Source organism: Pseudochaenichthys georgianus, chromosome 5 (genome assembly GCF_902827115.2).
Source record: "Pseudochaenichthys georgianus chromosome 5, fPseGeo1.2, whole genome shotgun sequence".
In the NCBI taxonomy this organism is placed as follows: domain Eukaryota; kingdom Metazoa; phylum Chordata; class Actinopteri; order Perciformes; family Channichthyidae; genus Pseudochaenichthys; species Pseudochaenichthys georgianus.
Window position 1 is genome coordinate 4,017,373 of NC_047507.1, and position 16,111 is coordinate 4,033,483.

Here is a 16,111-nt window from a genome sequence, read left to right on the forward strand (position 1 = left end):
ATATTCAAGTGGTTCTATTTATTTGAATACAATAATGGCGTCGAAAGGAGCCAGTTGAGGTGGTTCGGGCACCTAGTAAGGATGCCACCTGGGAGGTGTTCCAGGCACGTCCAGCTGGGAAGAGACCAAGGGGTAGACCTAGGACCAGGTGGAGGGATTATATCTCTTCGCTGGCCTGGGAGCGCCTTGGGATCCCCCAGTCAGAGCTGGTTGATGAGGGGAAAAGAAAGTGTGGGGCTCTCTGCTGGAACTGCTACCCCCGCGACCCGACCACGGATAAGAGGAGGAGAAGATGGATGGATGGAATAGGTGGGTGACAACGATAGATTATGATTTCTCACATTATATTGAATGATTAGAAAAGGTATACACAAAAAAAACATTTCATAACGTTAAGTCAGTAGGTTGTTCCAATTGAGTTGACAAAACCGAGGATTATGTGGATTTCAACCACTTCTGTTAAATGTGAAGGACCAAACTAATTGAAATAAATCTTTATCTGATAACACTGACTATTTTCCAGACTAACATGTTTACATTGTAAAATGCAATGTTTTGAAAATGTTTTGATGGTGTTTTTAACGGTATTGATCGCATTGTCCGTTGGTTTTGGTGGAGAAATGCGGATAATTTGGATCCTCAACTAAAGTGGGGCAATGCTGGCAACTCCACTGTGACATGTTTACATGCACAGACATACAAAGAACACACTACAGGAAAGGGAAACCCCCAAAAAGCATACAGTAAAAGAGCCTCTTCACGCCTCCATTGTTAAAAGACTTCACTGTTAGTGTTCCACAAATATTTCCCATCACCATGGTAACATCTTAATGTTAGCGACATGTATTCTGCATTTCTTAAAGATTCAGTTTCCCCTGCACACGAACCCAGCAGATGTGTGTTCCGAAAGCAACATCTACAGTATACATACTTTTGCTTCTGTCCAAACACGTCGTTGTGCATGGACGATCCTGCGCTGCATACAGCAGTAAGGACAGCTGTCTTCATGCATAATGTGTCCTCTGAGAGCCCCCCCCCCCCTGGCAGGTGGACACCCTCGAGAGCCTTGGGCTTACACCGAGGGGTCCCTCTACTATGGGAACGTCTGCAAACATATGGCGCTGAATAAGGATGTGCACAGGTTTCCCTTGAACGTGCCACCCACATGCTGAATTTGATTAAAATGCGACGGGAAGGTGGGCTGACAGTCATTATCGTCTTGTTATTTTCTGTCAGGCTGCAGATGCCACACCGAGGAGTCATCTCTGCCAGAGGAATGTCAAGAAATATAAACTACAGATACATACATATTTTCTAATTGTTAGCTGAGGCGGAAGAAGCACTTTTTGACCTGACAAAAGTACCAATGCTAAGGTGATACAATCTCTACTCCGGTAAAAAGTCCTGCATACGAAATTGTACACAAGTAAAATTATTAGCATTAAAATGTACTGCAAGTAACAAAAGTACAACATCAGAATCAGGGTCAAAATAAATAACAACAATATAAGAGTTAGCAAACGTATAATAAGGGATGATTATGTTGTGCAGCCAGTATAAACATTAATACACGGTGAAAGAAGATATTTTAATGTTATTACACAACAGCGGTGTTAGGTAGTGAAATAGCAACCAGTACAAACAGTACTAGACTGCAGTGTCACAATATCAGAATATTAAGTTACTGTTTTACAATAATGATAGATCATTACTTTTATGCTGCAGGGGGGGTTCATTTGAAATGTCTCATTAACCTATGAAAACACATCCCGATGTATGTGTCAATTCATATTCTAAATCTTACAGTAACTAGTAACTAAGCTGTAAAATAAATGTAGTGGATTAACAGTACCACATTTACTTACACATTATAAAGTAACATGACATGAATACACTCAAGTACCTCAACATTGTACACACCTTGAGTTATATGCTGCACTCAGTGACTCTCAGCCATGCAGTGAAGCATTAACTCAAGCTTAGAGTTAGGGGTGGCTCAGGCTTGCCTTAAACCACTCACCATAGACTGCTATTAGCTTCGACTAGTGGGGGGGTTTCCACCTTTCTCCTCTTGTCTACTAATTCTACTTTTCTCTATCTGCATGCACTCGTGTGCCACACATGCATGTAACTAATGCAGCGCCCGGCAGGATCCCCGTATGAAAGGTTACGTCTGGATCATGACTCGTGGATGTGTCTGTTGCCGTGGTCCTGCCTGAAGCACCAGGGTATTATTGTGTATATATGTTCACAATGTCATTGTTATCATTTGGTTTGTTTATGTTGCAAATGAATTATCATTTTAACCTATTGTATAAACTGTAAAGCCCCAAATGTTTAATGTAGTGATATTGGGCTGTATAAAATACATTTGACTGATTCATTGAGCACGACAAGCACTGAACATGTACACACATCTTTAATCTGGTTTTACTTCCTCTCTGCGTATTCAGGGTGTTGGGCAGAGAAGCACACAGCTGTCTCTACTCCCCCACAAATAGAAACTTGTAATGGCCGTCCCCAATTGTATGACAGTCACATACACAAACAAAAGTGTTTTCAAATATATTTCGGTCAATGCAAATTGTCAGGGCAGGAATGTTTTCAGCCGAGGTCAAATAGCACTCAGAGAAAAGGAAGAATGTCATGAATATAAACTTCCATTATCACCAACAGGCGCTGTTAGGCTGCCTGCAGATTCCCTCACATCCTGGCATTTGTCATATCGTGGTGCTGCAGTTGGCCTTTTCCTCAATAGCCGTCTTGTTTCAGTGGATTTATGTGAAAACATGCTCCGTCGCAGTCCTCTGACAGGTCAAACAGATTTGCAATAAATTAATAAAACAGCAGAGATTGATGACGGAGCTGCTTCCTGAACGCTTTCCGTTGCTAAAGCACGAGGAAAGGCACCGCAGCCGGCGACTACTGTCCACAATATTCAATTATTTCTCATCATAAAAGCTGTGGAAAGCATATTTGAGCTTTAGGAGGGTTCACACTTTTTAGAAATGTAAATAGTTTTACCCTCATGTTCTCATCCTCACATGTTATGTTACTAACACATATTTCAATGTCGACCAATGAAGTGACATGATTGAAAAAATAGCCTGATAATTGATTTATGTAATTGCATGAAACCACTGGATATAGAAATAAAAATATATTGAAAAATATAATATGTACGGCGTGCATTCAAATTAAATATTGAATAACTATTTGAAGTTAATGATAAAATATGATAAAAATGAAACCCTTTAAAATAATGAAAGCTTTTCTTATCAATTTCCGAATAAATTATTAAACTCTCTTTCCTGTATTTTTCTCCCAGCTCGACGTATTCATAGCTCCTTATAAATAGGTCACAAGTCCAAGAAGACACAGCAATTAGCTAACACAGCAGGACACTGGTTGTTATCAAAGTGAGGAGAACATTGTGCATTTATAAGGGACTACTTTCAGCAGTGGATTAATACACATTTTGTGCAATCCTGAGGATGTACAGCTGCAGTAGACACAATAAACTAAAGTGTGTGGGTATGTGCCTAGAAATGAATACACACACACACGTTCCTTTTTTTAACAACTACGCCTACAAAATCAAAAAGTGTTTTCAAAAGGAGCATGCTTGTTCATAGAGTTACTGACACCAACAGAAATAAAAACACGTGTTGAAATGTCAGAGAAAGGAGATAATATACATGAAACAAACATGTTACAAGTCATATCCTTCCACCATAAGCCAGTCAACACACAGGGAAGTATATCACAAAGTATAATTACAGTTAAAATAATCTCTTCTTATATTTTGATATGTTTCATGCCACTCATTTTGAGTCCAATTTAAAAACATTTGAACAAACACATCAAATTACATTTTAATTAGCTGACTCACATTGTAGTCCAAAGATGTCCCATCCTACATTTAAATGGAATCACTTTGGTTTCAGAGTGGCGTGGAAGAACATATCATTCTATGTTGCCAGATTACCGTCAGTATTCCCCTCTACAAGCAGGCAAGTGGCATTTAGATGTTACAAGCGCAACGTGTGAGGTCAACAAAGGAAGCAAGTACTGGCAAAACACTTATGCATTCCCCTGCAGATTGATTGTTTTCATCGCTGCGACTTCAACACTCTGACCAGCTTAGCAGAATGCAAATGTGTGTGTGTGTGTGTGTGTGTGTGTGTGTGTGTGTGTGTGTGTGTGTGTGTGTGTGTGTGTGTGTGTGTGTGTGTGTGTGTGTGTGTGTGTGTGTGTGTGTGTGTGTGTGTGTGTGTGTGTGTGTGTGTGTGTCCAACAGCTTGGCCTGGCTGTGTGGGGTAGCCTGTTGAATCTTGATTTTGAGTGTGTTGTTTCCTATTTAGATGAATATATTAATGTAACTGAATATTACATTTAATATCGGGCAGCACTCTGTGAAGCAGCCTGTGTCTGAAACGCATTGTAAACATACTTATAGTACAACAATTATCCTATAAATTATTCACATATAAATAAACACTGTCTTCTTGTATGCCGTATAATCCCTGTTCAAATGGATTGTAACATAATAACAAATATATAGGAATTATAATGAACAATGATACTTATATCATAAAAGTATGTTAATAATGCATTTTCGAGAAAGGCATCGTAGAAAAAAGGTTACCAAATATTGTGTTTTGCTGCTTTAGCATTTTCTTTTGTTAACGTTTTTTTTCCCTCCAGATCCCTATTATGAGGCTTTTTCTGAAACGTGACAGCAAACATGTTTCAATTACCTCAAAGCAACATCGTAACCAGTTAATGTCAGGGTGTATAGGGCGAGGTGAGCCAGTGTAAATTGAAGGCAGCATCCACACACTGTTTACTTCGCCATCTGCTTCATGCAAGAAGGACCATAATAACAACCAAGTGACTTGTGGGTGTATCCGGCTGAATGACACGGTGATGGAAGCTTCTATTACGTCTGAGGGATGTAACTCAGTAAAATGGACTTCTAATTGACAGCGTGCATTGGCTCTGTATATTAGTGGGGAGACAAGTGTCTTGAGGGGGCTTTTCATGTGCCGGAGGATGCCTGACATGTTGGAATTATTTCCCCATTGGTGTTAAAACACAAACCTTAATTGGATTAATTCAGCACAAATTGGCAGATATGAAAAGAGTCAGCCGAGCTACTGCTCACCGTATAGGGAACAATCAAATAGGAGCCTGTCAGCCAAACTACTTGCACATAAAATTCCAGATTGGCACCGAGCTTGCCAAGCTTTCACCTGGTAGAAACCCTGACAGGATCCAAACAATTACAATGCATTCTGGGCGAGCAGCATTTGTACCCCCGCGGACCAGTGCATGAATCAGGGATATCAGTTAGAAGGCTTTCAATTAGAGAAATGCAATCAAAGCAGCTGTTGCATCGAACAGTTCCAGCAAGCGAAGAGAAGAAGCATCAGAACGACACATTTAATTTGACAGAAATGTGAAGAGCTTTCGCCGGAAAGAAAGTATGTTTCAAGTCATAAATGAAAAGCCTCACAACAGAATTCATACAGTAGCTGTCCTGCCTTCGACTAAGTGGCTTCTCTTAGTATTCTGCATGGAAACGAGATGACTGATGAGCATATTAGTCATACCTTAGTGGTGCAGGAATGATTTCTAAACCTGGAAATGAGTTAGCATTTTAGCACTTTCAGGCTCCATTGTCTCAAACAAATCAATGTTTTTTTGTATGAGCTTACGAAATGTTACGTCTTGTACAAGGACTTCCGTAAATACCATACTGTCGAATGGCTGTAACTTTCCCGTGTCTTAAAAACCGGGATTGCTAATAAGTGACTAAGAAAAGACTACAAGGAAGTTCATGAGATCTTTCTAGAGGGTTATCAAGAATAACTTTTATCCAATGACCTTCTCCCTCTGTGTCTGTGTCTGTGTCTTCCCTTGTTCCGATAAACCCAGCCACATTTTTTTTTCTTGGTTTGTATCTATATCTACGCCGGGATCCGGAGTCGAGGCTGATCCTCTTGCTGTAGTCCTGTGTGTCCTGAGCTCTGGATTAAGTCATGGACTTCGGGTCGTGGCTGAACCTGTCTCTGCGGTCCTGCCTTGGGTCTCGTCATGCTGCTTCCCTGATGGCTTCCACAGGATTGTAGCTGACATCCTCGTGGATTCATCTTCTTATTACAGACACATGCATTTCCTAACATTCGGTCTATATGCTGTAACATGTATTATCTCTTGGATTTACACACGGCATCTATTGCACGTCTGTCCGTCCTGGGAGAGGGATCCCTCCTCTGTTGCTCTCCCTGAGGTTTCTCCCATGTTCCTTTAAACTGTGGGTTTTCTCTGAAAGTTTTTCCTTGTACGATGTGAGGGCCTAAGGACAGAGGGTCTAAGGACAGAGGGTCTAAGGACAGAGGGTGTCGTTTTTCTCATACTGATATTCTGAACAATCTGTGCTGTTGTATTTGCTGTAAAGTGTCTCTACTGTAGGCTATTTTTATTATATGTACAGCACTTTGGCTCCACCAAAAATCGTTTATAAATGTGCTATATAAATACAACTTGATTTGATTTGATACTACACCGTAAACCAGTCTGTCTAGCTTAGCTTAAGCTTATAAATAAATATGCAAATGAGCCATTATCTCATTAAATATGCACATATGTTAACACATTTCAGGAATCGAAATCTGAACTTTGGATAAATCCAGGTTAAAAATGGTTGTTTCATTTTGTAGTCATATTAGTATCTAAGGCTTTTACAGAAGGGATCTTGGATATCTCTTTTTATCACTCCATAAATCAGAAAATACTTTCAACAGCCCTAAAATATCCATTTTCGCCATGTTTTTAGGTATACAATGTTGTATAATTCAGGCTATGAATGATATATGAACAAACCCTTCTGTAAAAGCATTCATAATATTGATAGGAATATAACTGGAAGGTTTGGTGTCTCTACGTGCTACTGAAGTTAAAATGTCGAACTCAGAGTAGGAGAAAAAACTCAGTTTGAGAAAACGACCTTTAAAGATTACAGTTTGCACATCGACGCACTCCGTGAAGGTATTTCATGTTCGGGGTCATTTGTTTTTTGCTTCGTGCAAGTGACAATTGTTGTCGTCTTCTGTGTGAACGTTTTTTTCGCCGTTCTTTTGCCATTTTGAGATTTCAATTTCTAGCGGAAAGCTAACCAGGAAGTGTTTTAGCACACCACGTGACGCATCCGAACGAATCACGTTGTCAGAAATTGACACCAGCCAATGAGATTTCGTTTCTTGGTTTAAGACCCCTTTGTGCTTTCACGATTGGTTGCTGATACAAAGGAAATGACCATATTTGGATCCGATGAGATTGTGCAGGAGAGACACAGCTTTCCAGCGATACCTCTGTTGACATGGTGCAAACAGCGGTCGCGGTACTTTATGTTACGCTAGAATGCTAACTTTTGGTGAATTTAGGAGAAATCTACAGACACAAATAGACAAACTAAAGTAAAATAAACACTTAAATGTGTATTTTGTACGTTTTCCTTCCAAAAGCCTGAAAGAAAACATGTTATAGAATCAAAATAGCACAAAATCTCAAAATGTACCAGTACTTGAAAAACTATGTTTTTTCCTGCCGTGTCTCGCCTTAAAACAATTGTCCTAAAAAGCCTCATGATTTTTTATATTTGCATATTTAATATTTACAAAAAAAACATCTCTATTAACCCCAAGAAGACATTTTCGGTTTGGTTGGATTTGGTTTCTTTGTTGGTGCGATTGAAACAAAAAACACAAATGGCCTCATTCTCATGGAACTCGTGGAAAGGATGTATGATGGGTGGTGGTGGCGAAGTCGATAGGGACTTGGCTTGGCAACTGGAAGGTCACCAGTTCAAGTCCCGGAAAGACCAAGTGCTACCGAGGCGTCCCTGAGCAAGGCACCATTCCCTACACTGCTCCCCGGGCGCTGTTCAAAATGGCAGCCCACTGCTCCTAACACTAGGATGGGTCAAATGCAGAGAAACCGTTTCGCTACATAGTACCTGTACTACGTAATGACAATAAGTTGAATCACCATCATCATCATGATGAGCAAAGGAAGTGCCCATTCATAATTGGAGCAGATCAGAATCAATGGGCAGATACAATAATAGTTTTTTCACTTATGAAAATGGCCTTGGCAGAGGTCTTTGCTCTCATCTAAAAGCCCTTCTTGTTATACCTTCAATAATTCATCCAATAATTCATCCAGGGCACCCATTGCCTGCCTTTAGAATGAGAACAAACGGTGAGAAAGAAGAAAAAAGGGCTGCTTGGTAGGCGTAAAGGCTCTAACCAAAACACATTGAAATGTAGTCTCCAAGATGCAAAGATGTCAAACTCCCCAAGGACCCAATGACACTGCTCACACCTAGGAAATGCAAGCATCACTTAGAAATATCTCACATACAGTAGTGGGAGATGTACATGTGTTGATTAATACAACAAAGGTGCCATTATACCATCTGGATAAACAGCTCAAGCCCAATCAGATCTACAAACATTCACTTGTTGCTAATTATCTGCCAATTGGGTGTAAAGATGTAAGCTACCAAATATTGTGTATTGCTGGTTTAGCAGGTTTTTTCCCCTCCAGATCCCTATTATGAGGCTTTTTCTGAAACATGTTTCAATTATCTCAAAGCAACATTTTAAGCAGTTAATGTCAGGGTGTATAGGGCGAGATGAGCCAGTGTAAATTGAAGGCAGCATCCACACACTGTTTACTTCGCCTGTCGGCTTTGTTGTCATGTGCACAACAGTGTAGATATGGCAATGAAATGCATAGGTCACTCCAACAGTGAGCAAAGGTCATTACAAATGAGAAAGTATTGTGTTACCTCCTGAATGTGATGGGGGGCCGCACAGCAGCACCACTCCTTGGCCTTCGCGCACTGATACAGAGTTCCTTCTGTGGGTCTTGAAGCTTTCCAAGTCTGAAGAATAAAAGAAGGGGAAGTTATTAAAAAGAAATCACCCCAAGTCAGAGGCTGATTCATCTGAACACATGAAAGCACTGTCATGAACAGATTATTATTTTTCTGTTTTTCTTGCCTCTTCTTACTCAGATTCAAGGTCAGAGCCTAGAGAGCCCAAAGCAGTGTGCAGCAGGCGGAAGAACACTCACAACAGGATGCCGGTTTATAATAGAGCTCACTCAGATAAACTCACCACGCTCTCACAGAGTACCAGAGAGTTTTTGGCCTATTTCTCCTTCAGACTGTGAGAAAACAAGGCTTAACCCTGACGAATACAGTTGTTGTAGACTCCAAGGGGCAAAGGTTTAACCCCAGAGTGTGTGTGAGGCAGCAGCAGTCCAAACCACTGAACCAGCTCTACAGACAAAGTCTACACAAAGACAGAAACACCATTACCCTCTCTGTGCTTGTGTAAGGAACCTTTTCCGTGGTGTACATGTTCTTGTCTGGTAAATAGCCTTTGGCTTTGCCTCAGGCCAAACCAGCCCTTCCTGCTTCTGTCGACATCGTGGATATCCAAGAGTCATTGTGATATTGCTTCAAAAATCAGAAAGATGTGAATTAAAGGGTCCCAATAGGGGCTTTTACTGGAATAAGAGAATACATAACGTTTCATTGTATGGAGAGAAGCACCGCCAGGTAGGATGAATACACGCTTGACAATAGAACAAAGGACGTTGAAGGGATTTGAAAATAAATAAAACAAAAACAACAGAATCACAAAATAAGCAGGTCTTGATATCATCAAATGTTATAATTACATGCATTTCCTTAAGTTTAAAAACATATTATTATGCGATTCAAAGAGAACCATAATCTAACACTTCATAAACTGCATTATATAAAGGTTGGAAAGGCGTGAGTGTTATTATGAATTCAGATGAATGACAGACATATAAGAGTACTTTCCTCTTATGAGCATCACATGATACGATAAGAAAACACTTTGTCAGATTTACTTTTAATTTGTTCTTGCATCAAAGCAGCTCCATTTGCAACAACAACAAGGACAATATATATATATTTAAGTCAAGAATGACACAATCAACACCAGAATCAACACCAGAATACACACCAGAGTCCACAGGGAGAGTTTCTATTCTACACAACAACCCCTTAAAATGTATGTTGAAATTATTGATAATGTCAAATGACATGTCCCATCCTTTGGTGCACGTATTGATACAATTATTATTGCACTCACGATGAAGCCTCCTGATTGAACCAACGTGTTGCAAATACGAGAAGGTGTGATAAAAACAGTGATGTTTGCTTCCCAAGGATTCAGTAGCACCTGCGTTGTTTCCGTCAAATATCTAATCCCCAATTAGTGCTTCCTCCCTTGTTAACAAATGTTGTTAGAGCTATTTTCCTTTCATTATTATGGTGTGAATGTTAGGCTTAATAATAATATAAAGATTAAACTCTTAATCGTTTACGTTTTGTGAGTCACACTATGGTTTATTAATTTCTCACTTAATTGCTCACTTATTTGTTATCAAATGTGCGTCAGGCAGAGGTGGGACCAAGTCATTGTTTTGCAAGTCAAGTCTCAAGTCTTTGCGCTCAAGTCCAAGTCAAGTCTCAAGTCAGGTTGGGCAAGTCAAGTCCAAGTCCTAAACTTTGACAAAACGAGTCATAAACAAGTCATTATGTGTTTTTCACCAAATGTAATGACATCGATCAACAGAATAATACTTAATAATCAAACTGCTCTTTATTAGTCACATTAATAATTTAATAATCCATTTTCTCTCTGCTGGTAAAGTAACGTGTTTTTTTCTATTTTAAGAGGGATCAGTAAGGTAAGGCTACCGTGACGGTTTGATTCAGAAGGAGTTTAATGTATAAAATCCCTGATGTTGAGGTGACCAGAATGTTTATTTCCACTGTGTACCACATGTTGTAAGGGACCCACAATCTATCTTTATGCAAGGGATAATGTGCAGCGAGGCGTCTCTATGGGGAAGAGAACACCTGCATCTAGATCCCTCTGCAGGTGGTACTTTAACTATATTTTGATGCTAATACTTTTGTACTTTTACTTGTAACATTTTGAATGCAGGACTTTTTATTGTAACCGAGTATTCCTACACTCTGGTGCTTTTGTACTCAAGTACAAGATCTGAAATTCTCCCACCTCTGACAGTTACCAAAATAAAGGTAACCAAAAAAGGTTATTTTCATTTTACAAATCCTGCACTCAGCTTTGCTTTCTCCAATATCATTGAAATGCAGCCAGATGCTGCTTCTTTTTTCGGTTTTTGCTCATTTCTTGACTTTTTCCGACGCACTTGCATTTAAATCCGTCTCCCCGTCGCTCTGTGCAGCTGGCCTGTACCACTACACCTGCTGTGCCCCCCACCCTTATTTCACATAATGGTATGATCCTAGTGGGTCCTCGCATATGATTAGCCGCATGGTGGCCCAGCTAAATAAAGTCCCGCCCCTGCCTGCAAGGATTCTCAGCAAGAGTAGGAGCGGCTGAAGATTCTGCTCTCCCCGACGGGAGGCTGCTCTTCTAGCGGCAGCTCGCGATCGGCGTGTTGGAGACCTCTGAATTAAATGATCAAGTCACCTCAAGTCAGAAGGCTCGAGTCCAAGTCAAGTCCCGAGTCATTGGTGTTCAAGTCCAAGTCGAGTCGCAAGTGTTTTGTGATTTTGTCAAGTCGAGTCTCAAGTCATCAAATTGGTGACTCGAGTCTGATTCGAGTCCAAGTCATGTGACTCGAGTCCACACCTCTGGCGTCAGGTATCACATGCATGGCTAAATGCCTATATAAGGCAGGACAATGGGACACAGCTGAAGTATTACGACCGTGTTCTTTTTGGATACTGATAACTTTTATTTCCTATGAAGCGAGGAAGTGTGTTCTCCTGTTTCTATGCCGTCTGGACCAATGAATAATGTGTTTGGAAACAAAGAGAGGTGCGTCAAGACCCACAACCCCGACAGAGAAGTGACTAAACACGGATTAAAACGTCACCACATACAGTATGTGTACGCTAGGGCTGCTTGATTACGGCAAAAATCATAATCTCGATTATTTGGGTCAATAATTGATATCACGATTATTAAAAACGATTATCCATTTGCTTTGAAAACATCAATTTATTGGAAAAAAAAATTGTGAACAGTATGTTTTTAACAGTTGATTACCCTGAACTTTAAATATAATTCAACTGAAAAACCAATAATAATAAAAAAAAAAAAATAATAAAGAAAATAATCGTTTTATTTTGATTTCATAATCGTCGCAAGCCAAAATCGTAATTGCGAAAATACGATTAATTGAGCAGCCCTAGTGTACGCTTTAATGTATCTTCCTGATTTGAAAAGTCAATTCCAGTGGGGCCTGGTGAACTGCATGGGACAAAGGACATACAGTCATACCTGCCATGATTGCATTCTGCTTGAGACACAGTTGAGCGAGTGAGAAAATGAAAAAAATAAACTTGACTATTACTGTACCCTCCCTGAGCTAGTAATTGTATATTCCACATAATGAATGGAAGCCTTGCATTAGATAAAGGCAAAACATAACACGGTGCGTATCAATAGTGACACACAGCAATCTGCGGCCGCTAAGCTGAGTGTGTTGCTGTGGCGGGTCACACATGAAGGATTTTAATAGCTCTGGTTACCTTTCATTCATCGTGCCCATCACCACAGAACACAACAAAGCTATCCCCGCTATGGTTATGACACCAGAGGGAATGTTACATCGAACACAATTTCATTTGACAATTGATGGAAATAATAGCATGTCATTACCGCTTCCAATAACTAGCTGCACTAATGGTGTATATCCTGGTAGAGTCAGTACATGTAATTCACAAATCACATGGAAGTGTCATTGATAACTCTCGTTGGAGGGGGGAAGATAAATGTTGTTATGGCAACTACTTTAAGCCCATGTAATTACATTTTGTACCGTAATGTCAATCAAACTGTACACATTAATCAATTATAGCAATTTGTAGTAGCATGGCAATGTTATTAAATTAGCATAGCATCAAAAAGCAATCAGTACTTCCTATTTGTCTTGTTCCATTTCCACTAAGACAACAACTAATTGTATGATAATTCCACAGCAGTTTCTATAATGCCCATGCCTATGAACATCCCTGTAATGTGTTATAATCGGCCTATAGTTCTGTATACTAAGTAATTACTCATAAACGTCCTGGAAACCTAATCAGGAAAAATCATAGCACATTAAAAGTCAATTTACAATGAATAATAAGTATTATAAAACCTTTCACACACTCTTTTAGTTGTTAACAAGAGCACAGTGTTATATCGTTCCCGTAGGTGTTATATGTATTTCTTTATTTTTTAGCTTAAGGCGAATTAAATACATTGCAAGTTGTGTTAACAACATCAAACACATGATTGTGAAATGATTGTATTGGGTTAATAATCATAAACAACTATTTTAATCACATTTCTGTTAATGTTTTGATGGTAAACAACTAAATGATGGACATATACATATTGCATGTTTGTCTTTGCTTTTAAATGAGTGTTTTTAAATGCCATGTTGTACTATGTTTCTCCTGCACTGCTATTTCTTAATGCTCCTAATTTCTTTTTTAGTGTGCTTAGTTTTGGAAAGCACTTTGAATTGCCTTGTGTTGAAAGGTGCTACTGTATATACATAAACTTGCCTTGCCTTACCTGTTGACATACTGTATGTAATGTTGAACAAAAACTCAACCTAAACGGTTAATACTACACAAAACACGTTGATACATCCTGTGTAACCAAAGATATCTGAGAAAACGTCAGAATATTGACTTTTGTCTCAGAAATCTCGTTCGATCCCAAAATAAATCACACTATGGCTTTAATCCTCTTCCATACATTGCACATGAAATATGTTTATCATGAATTTTAGACTTCATAGAAAGTAAAACTCATAATTTAAACGTTTCCGTTTTTTCTTTGTGTCTACTTTAAGGTAAAATTCCTTTTTAAATATGCTTTAAACAAACAGACAGTCTACAAGAAAGTAATATAAGACGACAAAGGGCCTCAAATGCATCCACACATATTGTCCTAATAGGAATAATTAACCTTAATTAACCTTGCTCTATAACACGCAGCATACTCCGGAGCAGCGGTGCAGACACGAGGGCTCTCTTCTGCCAACCTGCTCAGCGCAAAACTGCAACCAATCCACTTTAAAATGAGATTACTGATTAGTTCAGCTCCAAGTGATCTAAATGTAAAATGATTGGGCTCAGTGATTTATGAAGAGGACTATAAGGTCAGCTAATGTATGTCATAGTGGCTGCCGGACAACTCAATTAAGGAACAGCCTCTGATTATTTCTTTAAACATAAAGATCCTCTTAACCCATGAGCAGAGTTTAACTAATAGCTATTTGAGACTCTTAAGCCCTATTAAGAAACCAACTCCGAATACTTTTCTAAAGATTACTGCCAGATTTGGCACTTTGGGGTCATGTTGATGTGTCAGGGATGTAGAAACCTGATGCAAAGCTCTCTTTCAAAGTGTTAATAGACACTTATCGCTATGAAGTGAGTGCACATTGTAATGGCTGTGGGATAATGACACCATTGGCGTTTCGATTGTTTCGGTCTGCCTCCGGGTCGCAATCTCCCTGGAAATGAATGAATCCATATACAGCACGAAGGCGTAGACGAGGTGGAAAACACTTGAGTTGTGTCCTTACTGATCAAGGTGATAACATAATACTAAAGAGGCTGTGTGGTCTGAATACAAGTCTTTATTGCTCCCACTTTCAACTGCAGCGCATTACAGCTAAACCCCTTAAATGATTACCTAGCGGTAGATATAAACACTGCAGCCATGCTTTCCAGAGAACATTTTGAGGCAACCCAAGCATATTGTTGTACACCTCAACAAGATAGGTGATGGTATCTAACCCCAAGTGATTGACAGTAGAAAAACTGGAATATGCCATACCTTGGAAACACAGCAAAAAAGTAGAGAATTCAAAGAAGGCTTAATGATTACAATGTTTGTTGTACTTTAATAATACTTATGGATGTGAAATGCCATAATCGTAGAACTGAGATTCTAGTTCTTTGAAATTCTTATTGTTGTTTCTTGCTTTGGAAAACTAGCGGCCCTAACCCCAACCCTAACCCTAACCCCAACCCTAACCCTAACCCTAACCCTTTCCTCCTGAAGAAGGTACACCGTATCGAAACGTCGAGGAGCCTCTTCACTCACCTCCACCTTTAAATGCAAGCTATTTGTTTTAAAACCTTCCTAATTTGTGCTAAAATAAAGTTTGAACTTTTAACTGTTGGGTTGGGCTCTGTCCCATTTTTGGAAGCACTTTATCTGTCTTGAACCAAACGGACACTTCCTCTCCGCCACCTGGAACCAAGAGGAGAGATATATATAACTATCCCACTCGGACCTGCACAAAAGAAAACCAAACAAAGACTTCTGCAGCAGGCCCCACTGCAACCATTCCAGGTGAGAGCCCACACAACATTTTGAGATGTTCAGACCCAGAGCTCAGTACGTGCGGTTGAGTGGAGGTGGAGAGCATGCACAGCCACACTGACTCATATCCCAGCCACACACAAACCCTACACACCATTAGACGCAGCCACCAGAAAAACTACTAAATACTACCTCACACTCATTCAGGCCACTCACCATAAGTTCACTACAGACCAAGCCATTTCCACACACACATTCCCCCCAGGTATGCTGAGGCAAGTCACCAGACTCTCTGCTTTTATTAAACCATCCACCCCCACTGAATACACACATACACAGATACATGCAAACACAATAAACTGGATGCACACGAACATGCTCATTTTACAACAACATTACTCAAACACATTACATACACCCACATCCTCCCCCTTCAACCCCTTAGCCTTCCAGATTGCCACAGGGTGGGCGAGAAAGCGGTATGGACCCAGACTGACCACCCTAACATTAACCACTGTACACACCTCTTTAAACCCCTCTTCCCACCCCCACCTCCCCATCCCTTCCCCATACCCTAGGACCCCCCACCCCACCCGGGGCACCTACTACAACCTCACCCCCTACCCTGACCATAAGTCACCCCACCCTACTCAGGGTGCCTACTATAA

General features: G+C 40.0%; 1 protein-coding gene across 1 annotated transcript in view; it reads right to left on the reverse strand.

The window, feature by feature from the left end:
• The window catches only part of LOC117446119 (contactin-4-like), a 218,558-nt gene that overhangs the window by 96,368 nt on the left and 106,079 nt on the right, over window positions 1-16,111 (reverse strand). Inside the window, exon 5 of the mRNA XM_034082121.2 lies at window positions 8,858-8,953. Within this exon, the coding sequence (XP_033938012.1) occupies window positions 8,858-8,953 (96 nt within the window). The remainder of the gene's footprint in view (window positions 1-8,857; window positions 8,954-16,111) is intronic.